The sequence below is a fragment of the Vicugna pacos genome, chromosome 3, assembly GCF_048564905.1.
Source record: "Vicugna pacos chromosome 3, VicPac4, whole genome shotgun sequence".
Lineage (NCBI taxonomy): Eukaryota > Metazoa > Chordata > Mammalia > Artiodactyla > Camelidae > Vicugna > Vicugna pacos.
The window spans coordinates 34,400,240-34,424,219 of NC_132989.1; the positions used below are offsets into that span (position 1 = coordinate 34,400,240).

General features: G+C 42.5%; 1 protein-coding gene across 5 annotated transcripts in view; it reads left to right on the plus strand.

The window, feature by feature from the left end:
• Positions 1-23,980, plus strand: part of ZNF608 (zinc finger protein 608) — a 101,165-nt gene that overhangs the window by 39,041 nt on the left and 38,144 nt on the right. For all 5 annotated transcript variants that reach the window (XM_072957602.1, XM_072957613.1, XM_072957610.1 and 2 more), the window contains one exon: positions 5,035-5,290. In XM_072957602.1, coding sequence (XP_072813703.1) covers positions 5,035-5,290 — 256 coding nt within the window. The remainder of the gene's footprint in view (positions 1-5,034; positions 5,291-23,980) is intronic.

Here is a 23,980-nt window from a genome sequence, read left to right on the forward strand (position 1 = left end):
CGACAAAGGAACCATTGCCACAACCAGCCAGTTCTCTCTTCTGATCTTTTATTCCAGCTAATAGTAATATTTGACTAATAATTCCCTGCCCACTTTTTTTTTTAAAGGGAATATCTGATTATTAACTGTTTTAGGGTCCTTCCCTCCAAAAAAGTATAATCGCCTCTCTGGAATTGCCTTTGAATGTAGCAAATCTTAGCATTTGGCTTTAAAGGGCCAAACCATCTACTGATTTCTTTTCAGTTCAGGTCTTTGGCATATTTGTAATAATGATAATACTGTTGACCATGGCAGTAGCTTTTATTTATACTTCGTACTAGGCCCTGGGCTAACGTTTCAATGATGTCAGGTGGTAGTCACAATAGCAGTGAGGTGTTGTTTCCATGTTACAGATGAAGCCACTGAGTCCCAGAGAGAGAGCAAGCAATTTGCCTCAGTTATGTTGCTGAAAGTAGAGCTGAATTCCAACTGCAGAGGCTGATCGCCGCACCGCACTGTCTTCCACTACATGCTGTTTTTTGCACTCAGGCCACCAGGGCCAGCCCTTTGGACGAGGTTCTGTGGTGACACTTGTGATTTTGCTGGATTTGTGTAATGATATGATTGCTGCTGCGGTCTTGCCCACTCCCTTGTTTTGCTAGAAGCCTGCACTGTGCAGGTGTGCAGTGATTATTTATTGGGCATGGGTGATCAAGTTGAGGTGAATAAAAGGAGACTTGGGAGAGCGGTGCACAAAAAAGAGGTACAAGTAGAGCTTAGTGGAAGGAGACTCTGTAGAAGTGGAGGACTCATCGGGCCCTGTGATCAAACAGGGTGGATTGAACTGGTGGACAGCTGCCAGCTGCCAGAGTAGAAAAGGAGCAGCATTTCCCCAGGCTGAGCTTCTCAGGGTTAAGCCCTTTTTCTTAGACTTTTAACACACTTTAACCGCACTTAACCATGCATTTGGAGAGGATTATAGATTTATGTTAAACATAGAAGGATATAAAAAGGATCTTTGTAGGTTGTGTGCAGGGTTAGAGAACTGTAATATCAGACCAGGGATTTTTTTTTTCTTCTTTTTTAAAGCCAGTGTTGACTGAACTCAGCGCTATGCCGAGCTTTTGCTTGACTTGAGTTATCTCCTTGAGTCTTCACTGGGACCCTTTGCTGGGTGATTGTTATTCTTACTCTCATTTCTTTGATCCAGACACGGAGCCTTAAAGTAGCCAGGTAATTTGCTCAGGGTCTTGCACAAGCAGGGTCTTGCACAAGCAGGGCCAGGATCTGAACCCAGCACAACCCGAGGTCCATCACCACCGAGTCCAGGTGTAGGCTGCCTCCTCACCAGACTCCCTTCTTGAAACCGCTGCTGCTTTCTGTCTTAAGGAGCCTCACTGGTTGAAGAAATACTACATTTCACTGTATGATCAGTGAGTGACCTGAGCAGTCGGGATGCAGTGGAGTTGCCCTTTTGTATAAGGCAAATGTAACTAGCGAAGTTCTTTTCAAATCCTGGGTTACATATGGTGCATGTGACTATGAGTTGGAAACCATGAAATACACAAGAGAACCAAAACATTTTTTGCAGGGAACTTCTCCCGCTGGGGGCGTTCACTGGCAGGAAGCAATGGCTACATTCCAAATGATTTCCCTTTTACCCCTTTTGTCTCCTAGTGTGTGTTGAACCCCTTCTGTCAGGTTCCTGCTTGGAGGATGCTACTGTTTTATGCTCACCTGGGCTGCCAGGAGAGCTAGCTTATCGCCCTTGCACAAACATGGGCCACAGTTTTCTCTAGAATGAGTCAGCTGGACTAAATGACCTTCTAGCTAAAATGTCCTGTGGTTGTCTCAGAAAAGCTGGAAATGCCAACTCAGCTGCCTGTGCCTGGGCAGGTCCCTGGAGGGGTGGGAGGTGGAGGAGACTCAGCCCTGTGAGTTAAGGCTGTCAAGGAATGTGGGCCCAGCATAGCACGTTATCCAATTATTATGTTAACAGAGAATGGAAATTTAGGCTTTCCCCTAATCTTTTGTGTTGGCAAAAAGATGAGAATGTGTTTAAAAGTAGCATACCTGCTAAAAAAAAACACCTCTGGGAGTGGCTGTAAATCCCTTCCCCGCTCTGGGTGTTGATCTCTGGGGACCAGGAACCCCCCCAGTAGACCACATGGGTGATCTTTGTTCTTCACTCCAAATCCTGAAATCCCAAGGGAGAAAAGTTCCCTTTTCTCTTCTCACTGGTTGTGATGATGATGATGATGATGATGATCTGGTACCTAAAGGAATATGAGTTTTGAGCCATACTGAGGAAGCGAATGCAGTGGAAAAACTAAGAAAAATTCACTTGTAAAACTCAGAGTGGACCCTTTAAAACTCTATTACCTATCAAGTTTTCCTATCAAGTTTAAGAGTTTCAGACCATTATCACATGGGGGGACTGTTTGTGATTAAGTTCATATTTATTGTCCAACTTCTTTGAACCTTAGCTTTCTCATTTTAAAACACGTGTGGACAGGGCTCCAAGGTCCTATCTATAAATGTCATCTACTGGACTCTTTTCAACACATTTGGATTATGTTAATGGAAATAAACACAGTTAACTCACTGGTAGGCTCAAGATACCATGGTCTTTCCCATCAAGCCACCTAGAAGCTTCATCTTTGAAATTACATATATATCCCAGATAGTATGCAAGTGTGTATCTCTGTGCAAATAGATTCATAAACAGAGTTATACTGAAATAGGGATTTAGTCTAGAAATTCTGTTGTGATAGGATTCGTGATCACTATTAGCAGGCCAAAGAACACATCTTCCACTTGAGGAACATGGGCCCCAGAGAGGTTAAATGATTCTCCCAAGTCACAAGCTTACTTAGTGTGGGCGGCAGGGCTACTGGTGTTGGCGCGCCCTGTCCCTGTAACTTCTGTTGTACCTGTTGCTCCAGGGTGTCCTGATATGCAACATTAGAGTTGATACTAAGACTCCTTACCTCTTTTATTTTATTCCATTTTCTAATTTCTCTGACTGAAGTTTTACTTGTTCTCTTAGAATGAATGTAGGCTGTTGATCAAGGATATAAAGAATGTTTTCAGAATACTGTTCTATTTTGTCTTTTCAGTTTATATGTGTAGCACCAAATTACAATCAATCTACAACTAACCGTGCAGATTAAGAGGTTGTTGGGAAACATGCAAAAAAAAAAAAGTACACTAGCTGGTTTATAATTTTCCTGTCTTTTTAAAAATTCTTTTTTAAATTTTTAAGTGATTTCAATCTCACACAATCTTTTAGTTGTAATTAAGACTACAAGGTTGTATTGGATCCCCCCACTCTTTAAATTTTCTTTCTCAGAACCCCTTTTCTTCATTTGTCACCTCAGTTTTAAAATAGGAACTATCAGTGCGAACTTTGATCCACATTAAGCTTTTACACGAAAGCATAAATCACCAGATCTGGGGTTTGGGGCTGTTAAATGCTTTTCTTTCTTGGGCTCTGTGATCACAAATGAAGAACAATAAAAAGCATGGAGCAAAAGAAGTTTTATGGCAGCTTTGAGAGCAGGAAATTAAGTTTCTTTAACGTGCAGTTGGCTGAAGGGCTGTTCGATTGCATCTTGGATCACTCAGGCAAGTGAACGTCAGTTTATCATTTTTGTGAAATGCAAACTGTAGAAATAGTTCTTACAGTCATATGAACAAGGAGCCCACACAGACGACTGCTTCAGCTGTTTAACTAGGAGCACACTTCCTCATATGACTTATCTTGAAATACACTCTTTTTGTATGTGTGTGTGTGTGTGGTTTTTTTTTTAAAGAACAAAGACTATATAATATTATGTCTGTAGCCAAATGTGGATTTCTTAGAAATGTTAACTGGGAATACATGAACAGACTAAGATGGTGTTCTACCAGGACACCTTTATCTGTGTCCTTGTTACACATCTAATTTGTTCGCCCAACTGATAAAACATGAGAGGTATCACCTCTTCTAAGTCGTGGTGTCTCTTTGCAGCTTGAGGACGTAGGTGATCTGAAATCCCCGGCAGACACACTCTGCATTTGGCTCTTTCACATTTGATAACCTGTCAGCAGGGCCAAAGCTCTTCCGTAGCAGTCATGACAGTTATTAAAATGGGCCAAATGCATGAATGGCTTGGTTGGCGATCTGCCTGTTCAGTACACTCATAGCCTTCGGTTTCATTATGGCCAGACTCGTAAACTTTTTGTGGTGAAGGACCTCTTTACTGCTCTCCTCGGGGTCAGGGTGCAGAGGAGCTAGTACACCTCACGATCTTGTAGGCACTCCTTTCTCTTTCCCTGAACACAGAGAGGGCTGCCGATTCCTCATCAGACTCGTCGGAGAGCTTTACTCGCTGAACCACTCAAGGGCTTGTGCGTTGGAGAAGCCCACGTTCTGTTGAGCACACAAATTTTTTCTCTGTTTATATGAATTCTGCTAGAACACTTAATTAGGAGTTGATGCTTAATATATGCTAATAATACCCAGTTTCTGGGTTTCAGTGTGTGTAATCAAGTTTATGTATTTTCTATATTCGACAGAGGAAGTTAATATATTTTAGTAGTGATTTAATTCATTATGGTTTATAAAGTACTTGGAAAGCCAATTTTAGTCCATCTCCTTTGCTTAAATGTCCAGTGATGCATATGTGGGTATTTATTGGAGTTTCTCCTTTGGAAAACATTGTAATTTTTGCAAATAAGATTTCATTACAAGTGGGCCACAGACTTGATTTTACAAAGCAGACTTCATTCACGTCTCTTGAGGCTAAAAGGTTATCTATTGGAGAAGGACGTTGATGACCTGCCTCTAACGCAGGCAGCTAGAGCTCCAATGTTGACCTCGTTGGTCACAAAAAAATGAAAACTCTCATTTCTGTTCTCCTTTGTATTTTGGCACCAGTAAAACACTCAAAGCATATTATCATTGCCAATGGCATTTGGAATGGTGATCTATTCTGCAAGTGATGTAAACAGATTGCATGGAAAAGAGCTCCGAGATGCAGCACCACTGCAGTAAGCCTGTCTGTCTTTCAGGTTGACCCCCTGTTTACAGTGCCAGCGCCACCGCCGCCGATTCCCAGCAGTCTCACGCCTCAGATTCTGCCCTCCTACTTTTCCCCATCTTCATCCAATATTGCAGCACCGGTTGAACAGCTTTTGGTTCGGACTCGTTCCCTGGGTGTCAATACGTGTGAAGTTGGAGTAGTGACAGAGCCAGAGTGTCTCGGGCCCTGTGAACCCGGGACCAGTGTGAATTTGGAAGGGATCGTGTGGCATGAAACAGAAGAAGGTAAATACAATTTCTTTTTATATATTTCCCCGTGCCCCCTTCATCGTGATTGTCTGTGTGTCTACCTGTAAGGGGAGTTTGCTTGATGGTGTTCAGGGAGGAATGAAAAGTGGTTCTTACACTCTCTCGATTTTTCTGGAAATAAGAGCTACGTTTATCTTTATGGTCATGGCTGCTTTTAAACACTCGAGATCGGTCTGGGGTGCGTCAAAGTGGTTCTCCGCTCTAAGTGCTGACATGGAAGGGCTGGGAGAACCAGGGGAAGGGTGATCCTCTCCCCTAAGAAGTATCATAGCAAATAGCGTGGGGGGTCGATCTCAAGTTCATTGTCTTCTTGGTTTGCCAACTGATCTGTCTTGATGAGGCTGTTTTTGCATCGTGAAGGCTTGTATTTGCTTCTGAACTGAGCCAGGTTCTTGTATCTGCCGAGGGCCATTCCCATGGTGTGGTTGTGGCTGGTTGTTACTCACAGCTCGTGAAGCCAAGGTCAAAGGCTTAAGCCCCAGTCGAGCCAGTCACCTCTCTTCTAGGGCTGCAGACAGCGCTTTCCCTGCCCCTGGACGCAGCAGGCCCTCTGGCAAGTGCCCTCCACAGGTCGCAAGAGAACCAGGGTGCAAGAGAAATGGATCAGGTTGAATCCCTCATTGCTGCTGGTTGCAGACCACGCTTGGCCAGATCTCACAGCACGCGATCATCAAATGTAGCTTGCTTCAGATGGCCAGTGTCCTTGCTGGAGGCCAACAGAGAATTAGAAACTAAATACCAAGGAGAGAGCTGCGGTGCTCCATCGGGGACTGAGCAGAGCAGAACATATGTGGGAGAAGGCATGCCCCAGGGCTCACTGGGGCACAGAGGAAAATGAAGAACATGGGAAAGGGTTTTCCCTCTGAGCTAGGTTGGTCAAGGATAAAGGAGATGATCATTGTCAGTGTCCTGGGAGAGGAGTTAAGGGCAGCAATGAGGGTAACAAGAAGGGTCTGAGACTCAGAATCATTGTTTGGGTTCTTCTGTATCAAGGGGAAAAATCGAGGGCAGAAACTCAAAGGCGAGAAAGTAAAATATATACAAAAGAGGCTGAGCGGATGGGGAAGGGGAAATATTAGGGGTAATAGCAGCAAAAGGAGTGACTGAGAGCAAGTAGTTAAGAATCAGGACAAACTGGGGACTGGAAGGAGAGAATAAAACTGAAGAGTGACAATCAAGTGACAGGTGTAAGCATAATTCTCGGAAGGCAGGAAACAGCCCAAGCTGTTTCATGATAGAAAAACAAGACTTTTCAGAAAAATCTTTGAGTCCTTCGTGTTAACGTTGAGTATATTCTGGTAGGATGGATTTCATAATTAGATTAAAAAAGGACTTTGAAGATAGCTTCAGTAAAGAAAAATAAAGATTTAATTTTTTAAGAAGGTACCAGAAAAAGGGCATGAAAGCAGTAGATACAAGAGGCTCTCTTACTTGCTCAAATAGAACTGATAGTTAGAATTTATTCTTGGTTTGAGAAATTTGGGGGGCTTGGGGACGACTCCTCTTTGTGCTTTTAACTGGAAAGCCATTTAAAACAGTACTGTGCAACCACATTGGGAGGAATTGCTGTAAGAGGAGCTGGAATTAAAATTCTCCCATCTTGCTTGCCTGTTCAGATACCATCCAGTGCGAGGGGGTCCCGTGTGGGGAGCAGACTTCTCCCTCGCTGCCTCTGGGTTGCGTACAGGGCACCTTCCCTAAGATTTTCCCCAGAGCAGAAGTGGTGGATAAGGGCTTTGGACTGGCATGTTGGTGGGAAACGCGTAGAAAAGGAATCAAGACACTAATCAGGTTAATTAGCGTAGGTACTGATTTTCAGGAACACAAAGAGTTGGAAAGAGTAAGGGTTCATTTCCATCAACTTGAAAGTCAGATTTTCTTGTACTTGGGTAATTGACTAGGGTGTCTTCTCTTTCCTAGTTAGGACTTACCACTCATTTTATGACTTGTCATGATTTTATTTATTCCACTGTAGGGTAGGACCAAGTTCCTGCAGTGTGACCTCCCTGGGTAGTAGATGTTGTCAGAGCAGCCACAAACTTTCTGGAACAGCTCTAAAGCTTGAGTTGTTTTTCATTTTGCTCTGAAGTCTGCTGGGTTCTGACTTTTAACCTTGGCCTCTAAAAAAAGATGGGATTATTTAGGGGAAAAAATCCTGTGTGTTTAAAAACTATAGCAATACAGGAGTGGGTAAGAATTCTGATACTCTGGGCAGATGCTGAAAGAGCTTTCATCATCAGTGTTATTCAGTAGTGATGTACATAAAGCCACTCCAGTTCTTACTGTTCTCTGAAAATCCGTCTGCAGAGTCCAATGTCCCTGCACTGATTTGCTGGGATCTGTGCATCCCTGTGGATGGCTTCTCGCCATTCATCCGGCAGACTGATAGCTTTAGAAGCTTTTCAGGCACCATAGTGGCGCCCTCAGCAGCTCCAGCCCTCTTTGAACTGCCTCCCATTTTCCAGGATGTGGAATGCCTGGGTGTTTACTGTGGTGACAAGAAAGAGATCAAGCTGGTAATAGAGTTATTCTTGCTGAATAAACTAAACTTCTGACCTCCGTAGAGTTGAAGAACCCGCCTTAGGAGAGGCCCAGGTCATGAGATGTGTGTTTAATGTGTGAACATTTTCAAGAGCGTTCCATTTGCATTTTTCTCTCAGTACAGTGTGTTTACAGCACTTGTACCGATTTAAAAATTAAGCCCACTTGACCATTAATTTTTCCCTTTTGGGAAAAACAAAGAGAGAACCAGAACAAACACATTTGGAGCCAGTTATTCGGCAGAGCTCAAAGAGATGGATTTGGGGAGTAGGGGAGGGAAAGGAAGCCGTGGTGGCTTTCTAGGACGAGGTTTCGCTTACAGAGACCTTTGAGTTGAGCACTTACAAAGCTGTCGGTTGCCTCTGACTAATGTCCTATAGATGGAGTTGAATAAAATCTCTTCCTGGGTATTTTCAGTTCTAAGGGCATTATAGAACCAGTTGTTTTTCACAAACATGGTTTGTTATGTGTATTCACACATGTATGAAGTTTGTGTGTGTGTGTGTGTGTGTGTGTGTGTGTGTGTGTGTTTTAAGATCCTAGGGATTTTAAAAGCGCCTGTCTGTAGTTTGTGGGAAAATGTTGAGTGTTCTTGCAATTTCATTGGAAGGTGGTAGGAACAGCAACACTGGAACGTGAAATCCCCACTAAGCACCAATTGTTTTTTTGTGCTTGGAATTCCCATTTGAGGAGAGTTCTTTTAATCACAGACTTCCCCCCTCATGTTACTGCCAGTACGCGAGGTCCTGGTTGCCTGAGAACCAAATTGTACTTAGAATAAAGTATGATGAGAGACGTTCCCTCTGGAAATAATTAGTGGGTTTCAGATCATACTTAATAGGAGAGAAAAACTATTACTGCATTTGGATATATACTTCTTCCACTCTGATCCTTCTTTAAGGTGAATGCATAGGAGCAATGGTGTGTTGTACAAAATTACTCGCAGATGTTGGAAGGAATTTCCTCAGCATTCATTCCTGACATTTGGGACACACATGCCAGTGTGTAGTCATTTGTTTGAAAATTTGCTCTTGGCGGTGAGTTGGGGGAGGGTGGAAACCAAAAAAAGGGTGTATATAGCAATGTGTGGGAAATACATCAGTGCTGAACCTGGCTGTTTTAGCTTTAGAGGATGTATTTTCCTTTTGATATTTATTGAATCCTGATTTTTTTTTTTTTGGTTTTTTGTTTATTGGTTTTTTTTTTTTCTTTCCCTACCCAGGAGCATGCTTGGTTTGGCCGGGTCCATTGTTCATTGTTATGACTGTCATTTACCACGGCTTTGCCATTCTGTCCTAGAGTAAAGCCACCAAAGAAAAGGAGGTGAAAGAAAATGGGTATTTGCCAACGATGGCCTCTAAAACATCTGTAGGTTATAGATCAGTGATTCTCAGCTTGGTGCCTGTGAGTCATCTGGTAAGCTTTTAAGACATGGTTGGCGCCCAGGCAGCCCTCCCAGGCCTTTCCTTGGTCTGGGTTGGCAACTTGGTCAGGTTTGGTGACCCGACATCAGTGTTTTTTCACATCTCCCCAGGAGATTCTGATGTGCAAACAAGGATGAGAACCACTGTCTCAGGGGAGAGAGGGGATGTCCTGGCCCTGTGCAGGCTGCTGGACCTCTTCCCTTTAAGGAAGTTGCCTCATTTTCTCAGGTGAGACGTGGACCGAGATACTTGCCTTATTTACCCCACAGGGTAGATAGTGTCTGTCAAGATGTGTCTTGTGGCAGGTGAGCATAGCTGTTTAATCACTATGCTAATGAGAAAAAGGGTTCAGCTCTAATTCTGAACAAACTCCACAGAGCTTTTGAGGGACTTCATGTACCACTCATGCTTATTTATTAATATGGTGGGCGGACCTTAGTTATTTTCTCCAGTAAGCCAGACACTGTGGCTTCATTTCTTTGTGGTCTGCTGAATTTTTTTTTTAAATAGTTCAGAAACCCAGAGTGTAAAGGAAAGTTGATAAAAGTAGCAAATAAAGGATTGGACTCAGAAAACATTGGGAGTTTTCTGAGGGGATGATGGAAATACAAATGGCAACTTAAGAGGAAACATCTAGTGGGAGGGGAGGAGTGCTTGTTTCTATCACGTCCTTCCCCTGACGTTCTGCGGGTTTTCTGAGGAAAGAAAAGTGATCTTGGGAATTAATGTTTTAATTAACTGGAGAAGTAAATGATTCTCTTTTAAACCACCAGAGATGCCCTTAAATTCTTCTGCTTTTCCTGCATCTCCAAAGTCAAAAAGAGGGTAGTGTTTAAATGTGCAATAGAGGGGATTTTAAGCTAATTCATTAAAAAGAAAATGATGTTACATCTTTGATGCTTGATCTAATGTGTGGTGGTGTTATTCCTGTTCTGAAGTATTTACTTCCCAGCCTTATTGAAAATAGAGCATTTCTTTAAAATTTTTGATTCAAGAGATTAAGTATTAATCCAAGCTTACTTCTTTTTCTTAAATTTTTTGATGAGGGAGGGTCTGACTATGATGTTTTTTGGAGGAGAGGGAGGGTCTGATGCTGTGAGGTGAGGGTAGGTGGTCCAAGCTTTGTATTTTCAGTAATTGAGCACAGAGGCGGTACATGAGTGAAACATTGCTATTTGTTGAGGTATTTCCCAGTGAATTTATAAATTTGGCTTTGACTCACAAGCAGAGTGAGATGCCCACTTTCACTTCTGCATTTCACTGCCTGCCGTGTCAATGATGAATAACAACTGTGCAGTGATGGGGAACTTTAAGATGGCTGGTGGGCATGCACACCAGCAGTGCTCTGCTACGTGGAGAGAAGTCAGCCCCCAGGATGTGAGTTTGGTAGGTGAGCATAGTTGTTCAATCACTGTGCTAATGAGAAAATGAGTCCAGCCTTAATCCTCAGCACCAACTCCACTGAGGTTTTGAGGGACCAGAAGAACTGCTAGTTACTTCCACTTTGTATTGGCCAGGGGCCTTCCCCTCACCTTCCCCTCATCTTGTAATGGTGGTGGCCGATGAAAGTACAGATTGTTTCTTGAGGTTCATCACCATTGGTATTAGAGCAGCTCAAAGGGTGTGCCTTCCAAAGTGTACAGGTGCTGCCCATTTTCACCCACAAAGGCACCCTAGATAGAAAATCAAGTCCATACTTTTTCCGGACCATACACCATCCTAATTACCTCTGATTATTCTGTGCACAGTGGTGAAGTTTTTAATAAAATTGGTTCATTACAACTACCAAGCTCATATAACAATTTTTTTTAAAGATTACTAAAACTAATGGTACCAGCTTCATGGAAGAATACAGAAAATAAAAATAGAGAACAACAGGTCTTCACACAGTAGACACTCAATAAAGATTGTTGACTGAAGGTGAGAGAAAGGAAGGGAGCAGGGAAGGCTTGTCTGGGCTGCTTTCCTGGGTTTTGCTTTACTCCTGGACCTGTTTTATGCTTTCCTGATGAGGTAATGTGGCCAAAATTTAGATACGATGAGTGACTGTGTGTTGCTGGAAAGCCATAGCATAGACAGTCACTTCACCTCTTGCCAGTGTAAAAAATAAGATGCCATTGGATAGGATTCAGCTTAATGTTTTTGGACCAAACATTTATTCTTTTGTGTTATTTGTGTATATATTTTGGTGGTGACAGTAGGTGTTAAGTAAAGAAGCAGTAAGTTTTAAACTCACTGTATTAAAGGCATTTTGTTACCCCTTTTTGGTTGGTTGATACTGTAGTGTGAATACAGAATGTAAAACATTTTAAACTAAACTTTTCTTAGGATTGACGTATGTATAGTGAAAGACTTAAGAAGTTGTCTTGAAATATTTGGGTGTATGTTATTGTCCTGTGTGCTTGCTTATCCTTTTCCTATAAAGGGGTTGGTAAGAAAATCTTATCTTAATATAGGGACTTGGAAATGAAGATATTATTTTCCAGTTACAAAATCCACACAGTCTCCAGGGTTGCAAAGAATAGTTGTTGGCCCTTCTGGGCATATTGATTAAGATATTCCATTGACCTTTTTTTTTTTTTTTTTTTACTGAATTTTTAAAATAGCAGCTTCATTTGAGATGTAATGCACATAATGTACAATCCACCGATTTAAAGTGTACAACTTAGTGGGGTGTTTTTTTTTTTTTTTGTATTCAGCGTTGTGTAACCATCACCACAATTACTTCTAGAACACTTTCAGTACCCTCCAAGAAGCCTTGTACCTGTTAGTAGTCACTACGAACTGACCACAATCGTCCATTTCATTGACTTCTGCATCTTTGTCCTTACCTGATTCTAGGTTGCATTTGTGTGTCAATATGTATATTTCATGGAAAAGAGAAAAGGTTGTTTGTTGAACACTTATTTTGTGCCAGACATCGTGCTGGGTTTGCTTGCCAGCTAATTTCCTTCAGTCCTCAGGACCAAATTCAGAGTGAGCGCACTCTCATTATGTTTTAAAATAGCAGACTCAGGAAGGGGTTCACCCATGCAAGGCAGCACACGTGGTAAGGGAGTTTGGCCCTCCGGAGCCCCTGCTCTTCACAGCTACTGCTGGGTGTTCTGGATTTCCATTACTGCTCAAAAGTTCCAGTATGTCTCCTGAAGTACCTATGCTGCATTTCTCTTCAGAGAAAGGGGATAAAATGTGATGTAATAGCTGGAGTTTCTATTTTTAAGCACAGAATGAGCAGAAGTTCTTCATTGGTCTAGCATCTGATTTTGGCAAGAGTAACAGTCAGCTTCAGCTGGGTTGCTGTGTACAAACCATCCCTTTCAGCCCCACTATGCCGTAAGCTTCCCTGGTGCACAAATCCCATCTGTTCTGTTCGCTGTTGGAACCCCAGCACCTGGCATGGAGTACGCACGCCATACATATTTGTTGAATGTTGAATGAATTCATGGAACAAAGTGATATGGTCTTGCTACCTGTTGAAGTTTGAACAGTGTAGCTTTCTCGTCAGGAATATGTTACTTTTAAATCAAGTTTGGCCTACACAATCTGGAAAATAGAGCTCCAGAAGCTACTTTGTCCCTGATTTTTTTTTTAAAGCCATGATAAAACCTGATGAAATTTTATTATATTTCAGCTTCCAACCTTGCTATTATTAGCCTCCACCAAAAAAGGAGAAAAAAAATATTTGATGTGCTTTTTTTCCCTTCAATCATTTATATTCTCAGTGTGGTTTTAATGTTTTGATTGGGAAAGGACTCCATGGCCATTTTAGGCCATTTAGGGGGAAAAAAAGTAAAAGAGAAAAATCATCTACAATCTCACTATTCAGGCAGCCACTTCACTTTGTTGACTTTCTTTCTTAGCTTTTTTTGTGTGCATTAAAAAAATTGTATTTGTTAGTACACTTGTGAATATTCCTTTCTCTTCTCTCAATCTTAACATTAAAGATTAGCATTTCTGATGTTATTAAAACACTTTCTAAGACACATTTTTCATTGCTATAAAATATTACATGGAGTGGACACAAAAAATTTAAAGTCCTCTAATAGTGGATATTTTAGTTGCCTTCAACTGCTTAGATAACTGTCAGCACTGCATAGTATATTTTTGTGCATGAAAGTTTGTATTTTATGGGTTTGCAATTATTATGGATTTTCCAGAAGCAAAATTGCTGAGTCAAAAGATACAGACATTTTTAATACAATGGAAAACATGAACCATTTATCACTTTCCCAAAAAGTCTGTACCGGTTCACACCGCCCCAGTGGAGTGCCCTCTTTGGTTGCCCTTCCCTACTTTGGACTCACCCACATTTTGGTGACAAAAGGGATGAGGTTGTAAGTCAGAGGCATAGCTTGCAGGGCTCACACCCCGGGTCCTGTCCTAGACAGAAGGGAAATGGGACTTTTCCCTTGGAGCAAAAATCAAAATGGTCCAGGCTGAGAAGACAGGTGTGCAAGTGAAGGGATGTTCCCATGAGAGCCGGCTGCGGGGGCTCTGCCTCGTGGAGGGCTTTGCTTTGGATGGTAGGGAGCTTTAGATTTCACTCCTGCTTGTGCCTGCAGTGACACTTTACAGCTTTTTTCCCCCGAGTGAAAGAAGTTAAAAGAGATTTTTAGATCTGAGGAACTCAAACACCCAGGGGAGAAAATTAGTCTGTCAGGCATCTATTCTGAACAGGGAGGAATCGAAGTCACTTGTGTTTCTGTCTCTGCAAACATCTTTCTTTGGGGTTCTGCTCCTTTCAGAATAAGGACAGACGAAGGATGGAGTCTTGATAGAAAACCTTTGCACCGCACGATTTGTTGGTAATCATAATCTGTCACTTGATGTACCCCAGCAGTTTGCAGATTCCTCTCGGGCACACCCAGCCCTGCCCTGGCCCCTGCTTCCCACAACCATTTGCTCCCAGAGCCTCTTCTCTTGGCTGCCTCTGTGTACGGCAGCAGCAGGAGGAAGAATCGTCCAGGTAGTTTTTTAAACATCTACCAAAGCATTCCCATATGTACCCTTTCTCAGGCTTTCTGCTCTCAGATAAGTTGGGCTAATATTTCCCAGGCAAAAGGAAAATAAGCTATCATATGCAAGAAGGAATATCATAGGTTGCAAAAAGCCATTCTCAGCAAAGAAAGTTGGAGGAATTAGGCTCACGGGCAGAGGTGCAGAGTGTCTAGCAAAGTCTGATGTCACAGTCAGGAGACCCAGGAGGGGGGTGGATAAAAAGTGATGTGCGAGAGGCAAAGCCCTTACTGCTCATGTGATAATTGCTTATAACTGAGCAGTAAATCGAGCAATTCTAGCCCTGCCATATGTATATTCACCCAGATGTATATTCATTTCATAATTATGCCTTTTGACTCAAATATGTTTTTGAGACCCTTTCATCATATTTCAGTCCTTGAGTGTGAGAAATGTGGCTGTTTCCTTTACGTGACACATGACACATTTGGCAGGTCTGAACAATCACCGCTTTTGCCTGGAGAACTTTACAGTTGCTCTGCCAGTGCTATGTAATTAGCATCTCATTTATGTGGAAAACTCCTATAATTAGCCCTATTATTCCTACAGGAAAACTGAGGTCTGGACAACCTAAATGAAATGACTGTGTGTCCTTTCTGGAGTTCTCGATTTCTACCTAAAATGATCAGCCTTGCCTCGTTTTAAGTCTGTGTGTGTGTGTGTGTGTGTGTGTGTGTGTGTGTGTGTGTGTGTATGTGTATGAATGTAACCGATTATTTTAAAAATATGCTAAAAGGAGAATAAACATTTGCTTGTCAGTTTGAGGTTTTGACTGAAATGTGGGAACTTTATTCGGCTTACAGAGGGAATTTTTTTTTTTAATATTCACCAAATATTTTTACAAAAATACCCCAAATGTCATTTTTGATTCCGTAACTCTCAACAACAAATGCCCAGCCCTGCCCGTGCGTCACTGGCAGTGCCACATGTGCCTCTGGCCCAGTGAGCATCTTGTACCCGCCAGCCCTTCGGGACTCACGCACATCTGCACAGTTTGTATGTTGTCACGTCGGTGTCTCCTTGATGGCCATGTTGACAAGCCGACTTTTGAAGGAAGTCAAGTCGAAAGAGCTGACTGAGAACATTTAACATGTCTTACTTCGCCTGAGTAGCAGCAGAGACTGACTGGTTTACAGATAGACAGCGAAGACTGCTTTCCACCGCTTTCCCCGGGTTCAGGAGACGATGTGGCCACTCTTCAGAAGATGACCAGCCACCCAGTTTCAACCAGTGCTCTTGGAGAGCTGCTTCATTCCAGCACCTTGAATACACACCTGTGGAATTTCTTCTAGTTCAAACAGACATAGAGCGAGTGGATGCCGGAGTGGGCAGAAGAACTGGAACTGGGACTAGGGGCATGGCTCGGGCGCTACCTGAACCTGGAACCCAGCTGGCTGCAGTAAGGGAGTGTGGGAACGGTGCTCTGAGTTCAAGGAGTCTTCGAGTCCTCAGGGGCAGATAAGTTAGGAAGCTGTAAACCAAAACTATGATGATCTTTGCAAAAGCGCTATTGCCATGTTGAACTTGTCTCTTCCATGAAACCCCTGCTTGGCAGGGTGACTGCAAGGTTAGCACATTCACAGGGCGTTCTAAGAAATGTTGAGTTCTAAGTTGATCATGGGACAGATGACCCAGTTAGGGGACTAGGGGCGTGAAGGGTCTGTTTTCAAAGAAGCAGAATGCAGAATGAGCTACCTGAAATTACACTGACTGCATATTCATCTTTAGTGATTTGGAAGGTGACCATTAACCTCAAACCCTCAGTCAGATACTGGAGTGTCTCTGAAGTGTGTACCCTCTAGGACATCTCACTTTATATCTGTCTCTTGAGTTAAATACCTTCTTAAAATAAATATCGTCAGTATACCAGCCCTCTTTGCATTTTCTTGAGGTAGCACATTTCCAGTATGGAATTTCGACAAAGCGTGACATATGTTGAGTGTGACCGTTAAGTATTTGAGGCTGTGGTTACCATCCCTTTCCTCATTTTCCCAAAGCGAGGAAAACGGAGTAAGGGGAATTTATGACTTAAGTGGAAATCAAGGCCGACTCTAAAGGAGAATCCCCTGCTGCAGAGTTCCAGTAGCTTCAGTGATGGCTTGGGAAGGATCTCGTCTTTCCCACTGATGCTCACCTCAAAGTTTGCAGAAGAAAGTGGGCTGGACTGTACCAGGGTTCTCCGCTGGGAACTCAGTCAGGACTGGAAGTAACCCAGATCCCCTGGGGTCTGGGTTCTGGCTCACTGAGAAGCCTTCCCCCCCGCCCCACGTTTTGCTCCCACCCAGACCACCCTTGATCAGTGGAGTCCGGCTTTACACTACCTTTCACCCGAGGGAGATGCCGATATGCTGCCAAGGGGTATCTGCCATTAACCTGCGTCCATTTACTCGGTGTAAACCTTTTCATATTTTGGACAGCAGAGGGAGGAGTCTGGTGTTTACAGAGGAATATTAGGGGTTTGTCAGTAAGCCTAACTTCGTGCTGTTCTTTTCACTCCGCAAATTCTGGCAGCTTCCAGTTGTTACGGTTCAGTGTTTGGTGTCGTTGCCCTATTTGTTTCATTCTGATAGTGAATGAAAAGTGACAAGGGAGAGCAGGAGTGCCAGGCCAGTTGGTAAGCATGATATGATTGATTAGAACCCTGAATGAAAACAGTCCAGGGGGGTCAGTTTGCAAAGAAGGCAGCCAAAGCCTTTCTTCTAGTGCACTTGAACTTTCTGTTTTTTGTTACTTGAATCGGGTAGACAGTACAAGGCTGAAAAAGCAGGCGAGAAGCTTTGTGTCTTTATAATCCCCTGTGGTAACTAAACAGAAGGAGCATTTTATATTTCATTCAGAATATTGTGTTGATTAAGGCTTTCTGGAAGGGTATGATTGCACAGATCAAGAAGCACCTGGGATTTTTTTTTTTTATTAAAAAAAATTCTTCTTTTTCCGTCTGGCTACAGTAGTTCTAATATCTGTCTATTTAGCAGATTTTTTTTTTCAAAATGTATTGTTACAGAGCCCTCAAGAGTTCTTGGTATTGCAGTTTGTGACAGATACAGGGTTTTGGAGAAAAGACATGTGGCTAGAACACAAGAATAACCTGATTAAAACAAAATGGTGTGATTGCTGTAGCTTGACGGTTACTAGAGCATATTGGTGAGAAGAGAAGAGAAGAGAGACTAGTGCAAAGGAAAAGGGAAAAGATGTGACTGTAACTAATGTTGCTAACTCCCGCTTCTCACCACCCCCACGTGTTATAAAAATGTACGTGTATGTGATGGACTAATGGAGCTTTTTTAGAGTGCTCCTGTGGCGTCCTCAGCTTTGGCTGAAATAGCTCTTGTTTACCGTCAAAGCTGATGTATTTCACACAAGCTGAATAATGTGATGTCGTTCAGAACTGCCTTTGGACTTGGGGGGAAGCCTGACACAGTACCGGGGAAAAGCCAGAGAACCCTAGAAAAAAAAAAATAAAAGCCAGAGTACCCTAGAAAAAAGCCAGAGAACCAGACCATTGTCTCACTTTCCCCACCATCTGGCCGTGATTCGTGGGCCCGGGGTCTCATTTCCTCACTTGTGAAATCGAGGTGGGGTGGAGGTGGAGCACATCATCTCTTGAAGATACCTGACGTCTGGGAGCACTGGGTAGTGAATAACTTAAAGTGTTCTTGCCAGAACGATTTCGGGCTTAAAGGATTCAGGATGGAATTCTTAGGAAACAGTCAGTCTTGATGGCGTTATCCTTAAATCACCCTCTGGGTTAGTGTCAGGTCCTGTTGAACAGGTAGGTCCAGCTCAGTCTGCAGAAATGAATTTATTTCTGGAACTCTTTATTTGCTCAGATCATTTCTTGGACTTTTAGCAGTTGTGCACATGGAGTCTGGTCTGAGTTGGCAGACATGTATTTTGCGCTCTGATAGACTCCAAGGCAGAATGAGCTCATTGAAGACGTTATCTGATAAGATTCCTAGAAGGTAGCCTCCCAGTTTCATTAGCAGGTTCCGTGCCCCTGGTCGTTTGCCGGCTCAGGGTCCCAGGACTTCTAGTGCTACTCTGTCTACCGCTGTGGTGAGACTCCCTGTCGCGCCCAGATCCCCGTTGTGATAAAACCGACTAGATGCATGAGAAGGAACATGTACACGTAGTTTAGTTCTCTTTTAAACTTTTAATCAGATTATACTTGTATACAGTTCATCAAAAAGCCACCTAGGTGTCCGAGGCCCATGGCAAACCCAGCAGTTTCTCGTTCCCCCTTTCCCTCACCCAACTGCTCCTCACCAGAGGCAGTGAACTGCTTTCAACTCTTTTTGGTGGTATTTTTCTCTGTATTTTGAAAGCAGACGTCTACATGGCTATTTCTTCTTTCAGTTTGAGGGTTTTGTATGAACTTCTTGTTGCATTTGCCTCTTACGGCGGATACCCTATCTCCTGGGTCTAGGCGTTCTTATTTCTCTCTTATTTCAGTCCCTTCGTTTTGGTGAAGCATATCTTCCAGCAGCTTCCTAAGAAAAAATTCATGGGAAGTAAAACTTCTGAGATCTTGATGTTTGAACAAGGTTTCCTTTTACCCTCTCACTTGATGGATATAACAGCCCAGTGAAAAGTTGGTTAAAATCATTTTCTTTCAAGACTCTTGAAGACATGCCTTTGTAACTTTGAGCTCCCTGCAGTGTTGCCTTTGACAAGTGCCAACACCATCCCTACTTGAGATCTTGTGTTTGCTACTCTTTGCTACCCCATCTCTCTCTCAAGCCTCCATCTTTTCTTTGTCCCCAGCGAGCGTTCTGACATTACTCAGTGACATCCTTCTTAAATTTGTTGTTCTGAGTTTTGTCTTCTCCTTGGACACTCAGGCCCTGGAGGGCTGGAAGTTTTGTAGTGGTATTTCTTTGGAAAGGATGTAATTTATGCTTCCCTGTTCTCTCTTTCTGGAGCGCCTTTTATTTAGAAGTTGAACCTTCCATATAAACCTTCTATTTTTCTGATCTTTTCTCTCCTTTTTCAAATCTCTGGCTTAATAGGTTTTTAAGTATTATCTGATTTGGGGAGATTTTCTCAACTTTATCCTTCAGTTTTTCTATTGAAAAAAATGTATTCTTACAGAGTTTTCATTTCCAAAAGTTCTTTTTGTTAAAAAACCTATTCTAGTTTCATGAATACAGAGTATGCTCATTTACTTAAGGATATTAATTATCTTCCCTCTCTCTTTGTTTCTTTTTCTCTCAGCATTGTTTCTAGTTTCTCTCACTTCCTTATTTGGTTGGTGTTTGTTTTGGCTTCTTTGGTGTTGGAGAGCTTCTTCAAATGCCTGATGATCCTTGGCTGGCAGTCTAAGTGATATTCTAAGAAGCTGGTTTGAAGGTCCATATGCTTGGGTAGATCTTTTTGATGGTATAGGGAGATCTGGTTGGATCATTTCTCTAGGGGATCCCCCAGCTGGGGGTTTCCACATGCCTCTTCTCTTGCTTTGATCAGTTTCCCCAGAAAAGCCTTTTCCGATTTCCTGGCAACCAACTTTATTTGGTCCTGATTTCAGGGGAAAATGAGTGAAGGTTTCACTCTCCATTGTATAAAAGAATTAATCTTCTTGTTTTTTTAGTAGTTATAATATTATCTCCATTATACAGATGAGAAACCTCTTAAAGAGCCTTAAGTTCCTTTGTTGATTTTTCTTGGTAGCTACCATGTATTTCATGGACTGAATTGAGATAATTCCAGTTGATTTGTAATGTCTCATCGTAATGATCACTTCTATGGAGAGATCAAGTCATTTAATTTATTTTTTATTGACATATAGTTGATTTACAATGTCTTAGATTCTTGTGTACAGCATGGTGATTCAGTTATATATATATATATATATTCTTTTTCAAATTCTTTTTTATTATGGTTTATTACATGATACTGAATAAAGTTCCCTGTGCTATACAGTAGGTCCTTGTTTTTTCATCTGTTTTGTGTATAATTGTTTGTATCTGCTAATCCCAAACTCCTAATTTGTCCCTCCCTGCCTTCCCTCTTTGGTAACCATAGTTTGTTTTCTATCTCTGAGAGTCTGTTTCTGTTTTGTAAATAAGGTAATTTGTATCATTTTTCAGACTCCACATTTAAGTGATATTGTATGATAGTTGTCTTCCTCTGACTGACTGACTTCTCAAGTCACTTAATTTATTTTTGTCATGCCTTACTTGGCCTATTATGATTTTTTTCCCCCAAATGTAGCTTTAGCTATGCTTGGTTTTCAGACAGACTGTAAGTTTGGGAAGTTAAAACAGTGGCATATAAATGAAACAACAAACCGCTTTTTTTTTTGTTTAGCTATTGGTTATCTAAATAAAAGAAATTCAGTAGCTTTTGGAGTGGACAGATTGTCCCTTAACCCCAGCTCTACTTGTCTCCCTTATGGATTCTAGCCAGATCGTGATTTTGAACTTGAGCTTTGTGCTTTTTGTCTTTATTTAGCAACACGGGTTGTTGACCAATCCGTTCTTTTCACAAATTCCTTTCAGTGTTTGTAGCAAAACCCTTATCCCGTGGTTTTGACTAACCCTTTAACACCTGCACCTCGAAGACACTGAAGTTGAGACAAGTCTCACATAAGTATTTCCTTCCATAAAGAACAGATGCACTGAAGACGCCTCATTGAAGCCAGGGTCCCTTGGCCACGTCCTGTGGTGGAACCAGGCCCTGGAGCAGGGTGTCAGGAAGGGCTCTGTTTGCTTAACCAAAGCACAGGCAATTACTTGTATTTTCAAGTTTTTCTTTTTAGCCTAGGAAGGAGCCTTTTCCTTTGGTCCATCTACTTTAGTATGCTAAAGGGTACGTACCTTCCTTGTTGAGTCTAAAGGCTGTAAGAAATGATTGTAAATATCACATCAGTATCTTACTCTGAGACATTCATTTGTCTGTCTGGTTCAAGCACATATCCCTAGTGCCAAGCCCATGGGCGGCAGCCAGTAAATCAGTGTTGTCTGAGTTGATTGCACGGGGAAGAGGAAGGAGGTCAAGTTAGTGCATAACATTAGCGCTACCCTCTCTCCGCCCATCCCGTTCCCTGTCTTGCTCAAGCCCAGGGGATCTCAGAGGGCTGTTGAGTGGGTTTCGCATGCTTCTACCAGTCCAGTTGATAAGGTGACAGGAAGTAGGCTGCAGGAAATGTTTTTATATCCTTAGAAGTGTTATCTTCGAAGGGCATAGTTTGTAATGCTGGAGGAAAAAGAAGCCTCCTTTCAGAGTGTCGGGAGTGAAACAGGCAAAGCTGCTAATTTGTTTTCGGCTTCAAGGAGATTTAGAGCCTTGGCCTCCCTGGCAGTAGCTCGCCGTGGAATTGTTTTCCTGCTCCTTCATCTTAAGTCTCCTGCACGGCAGTAGGAAAGGCTGGATGTTTACAGAACTGGCAGTACCAGATTCTTCTTTCGCAGACAGATGCGGAGATTTGTTGCCCGGGACTTTTCGGACTTAACGGTGTGCTCTTGGGAAAACACGCCAATCCTTTTTCATATCTGAAGGCAACCACAGAACCTCCCCTGGGAAGGCCAACTAACCTTCAGTCACTTACCTGCTGGGAAGGGATGCGTCAGAGCGAAAGTTCTTGCCCACTCACCTGGGTAGAGCTGTTATTAGCCCTGCCTGAAGGAGACAGCAACAAAAATAACACATCCGGCAACCAGCGTGCAAAGTCAGCAGATGCAGTCAGATTCAAACTTGGCCAGGCTGCACCCTAGCTTTGCCCACCAGTTGGAGGTACGAGCGTGCAAACTGAGATGACAGCCCACTGTGGTGAGGATGGAGCTTCTGAGATGTCACTTCTAGCCCCCAGTTAAGCCCTTGGCCAATTTAGACTACTTTTATAGGAACCTACCAGTGGCACTTCTGAAGAGACTATAGAAAAAGAAACTCTAGCAGGTGATTGGTTATGTTTGTACACTCTTGGTCAGAACTTTATTATGGAGATTTGTGTAGTTAATCAAATTAATTTTAGTCTTCCATAGTTCCCTGAGATTTGGTCCCAAAGTGGAGGCATTTGGGTACTGAGAGTTGAACTTGTAAAATTTCTTGGTAACGCCTGGATCAGCATTCTAGGAACTGCTTCATCGCCAGCTTTCCTTTTTTTGGCACGAGAAACCGTGTGAAGAATGCCTTCTTTGAAGCTCGGAGGCCCACAATGAGCTACGAACTCTCTAATTGAACTTTACAAACCGAAGGGGCCGCGTCGGACTTATGGGCTGCATTTGAACCAACTTCCAGTCACCATAATTTAGTAAGGGTGAGCTGCCAAAAGCCATGTGGGGCTTTATTTGATCCATTTGTGAATTAAGAGCCTGCCATAAATTAATTACTATATATTGGGGCTAATAAAATCTGCAGGCTGAGAAGGCCTTTGGGTTCCTGTGTGGAGGGGAATCAGGACAGAGCTACTTCCTGGTGTGGGAGCCATTCCTGGCCCGGGGCTTCCGTGATGCTGGGAAGGGATGGTGTTCTTGCTCCATGTCCAGCCACGAGGCACCCGAGCTGCTGTGGGCTTTGCCACCATGGGAAGGCTGTGCTTTATTGATCATAATAAGCTGTTCTGTCTGATTAAAGTTGCATCATGGAGTCTGGTTTTTTAGGAGCCCTATTGAGAATTCGTTGCAGAAGAAGCGATTTGCTTGTATTTTCCGACAGTTAACAGGCCAAGCAGATGGGTGAGCAGATCCGAAATTGTTGGGCTGGCTGCCTGCCACCAGTCTATGAATTCTAATTTGCATGGATATGTAATAGTTTGATGCTTCCCTTTTTTGGAAGTTCTTGCCTCTGAGCCCCGGGGGAGATTAAGCCTTGAGTTTCCTGTGGCAGGCACCCTTGGAAGGGATGTCGCCACAGTGGGCCTCACAGACCCTGTACCAGGTCAGGCACATCAGGCCCCGTGTTGTCAGAGGAGAGGGCCAACCCAGCGGCCCACGGCGTTCCAGGGAAAACTGGTTTCACTCACCACTTGCCTTGCGTTTTCAGGTGTTTTCCTTTTCTTTTAGACTCTGTTCACCAACATACTGAGTAACTGAAGAAAGGGTGTTAAACTTACACTTCCAGCAAGACATTTATATACAAATGTGAAATAAGCCAGAGCTGTATGTGGGCAAAGATGATCAGTCTGAGTTCTTCTTTAAAAAACTTGTTTTGTTAAATATAAGGAAAATGCTATTTAATTTTTTTTTATTATTTACTAGTTTTATTCTTAAAGATTTTTTATTGAAGTCTAGTTGATTTACAATGTTGTGTTAGTTTCATGTGTACAGCAAAGTGATTCAGATATATATATTCTTTTCCATTATAGGTTATTACAAGATATTGAATATAGCTCCCTATGCTATACAGTAGGACCTTGTTGTTTATTTGTTTTATATATAGTAGTGTGCATAAATGTTATCTCCAGAGTCCTAATTTATCTTTCCCACCCCCTTTCCCCTTTGGTAACCATAAGTTTGTTTTCTATGTCTGTGAGTCTATTTCTGGTTAGTAAGTTCATTTGTATCTTTTTTTTTTTTTAGATTCCACATATAAGTGACATTATATGATACTTGTCTTTCTCTGTCTGGCTTCACTTAATATGATAATTTCTTGGTCCATCCATGTTGCTGCAAATGGCATTATTTCATTCTTTTTTATGTCTGAGTAGTATTCCATTGTATATGTATACTACATCTTTATCCAGTCATCT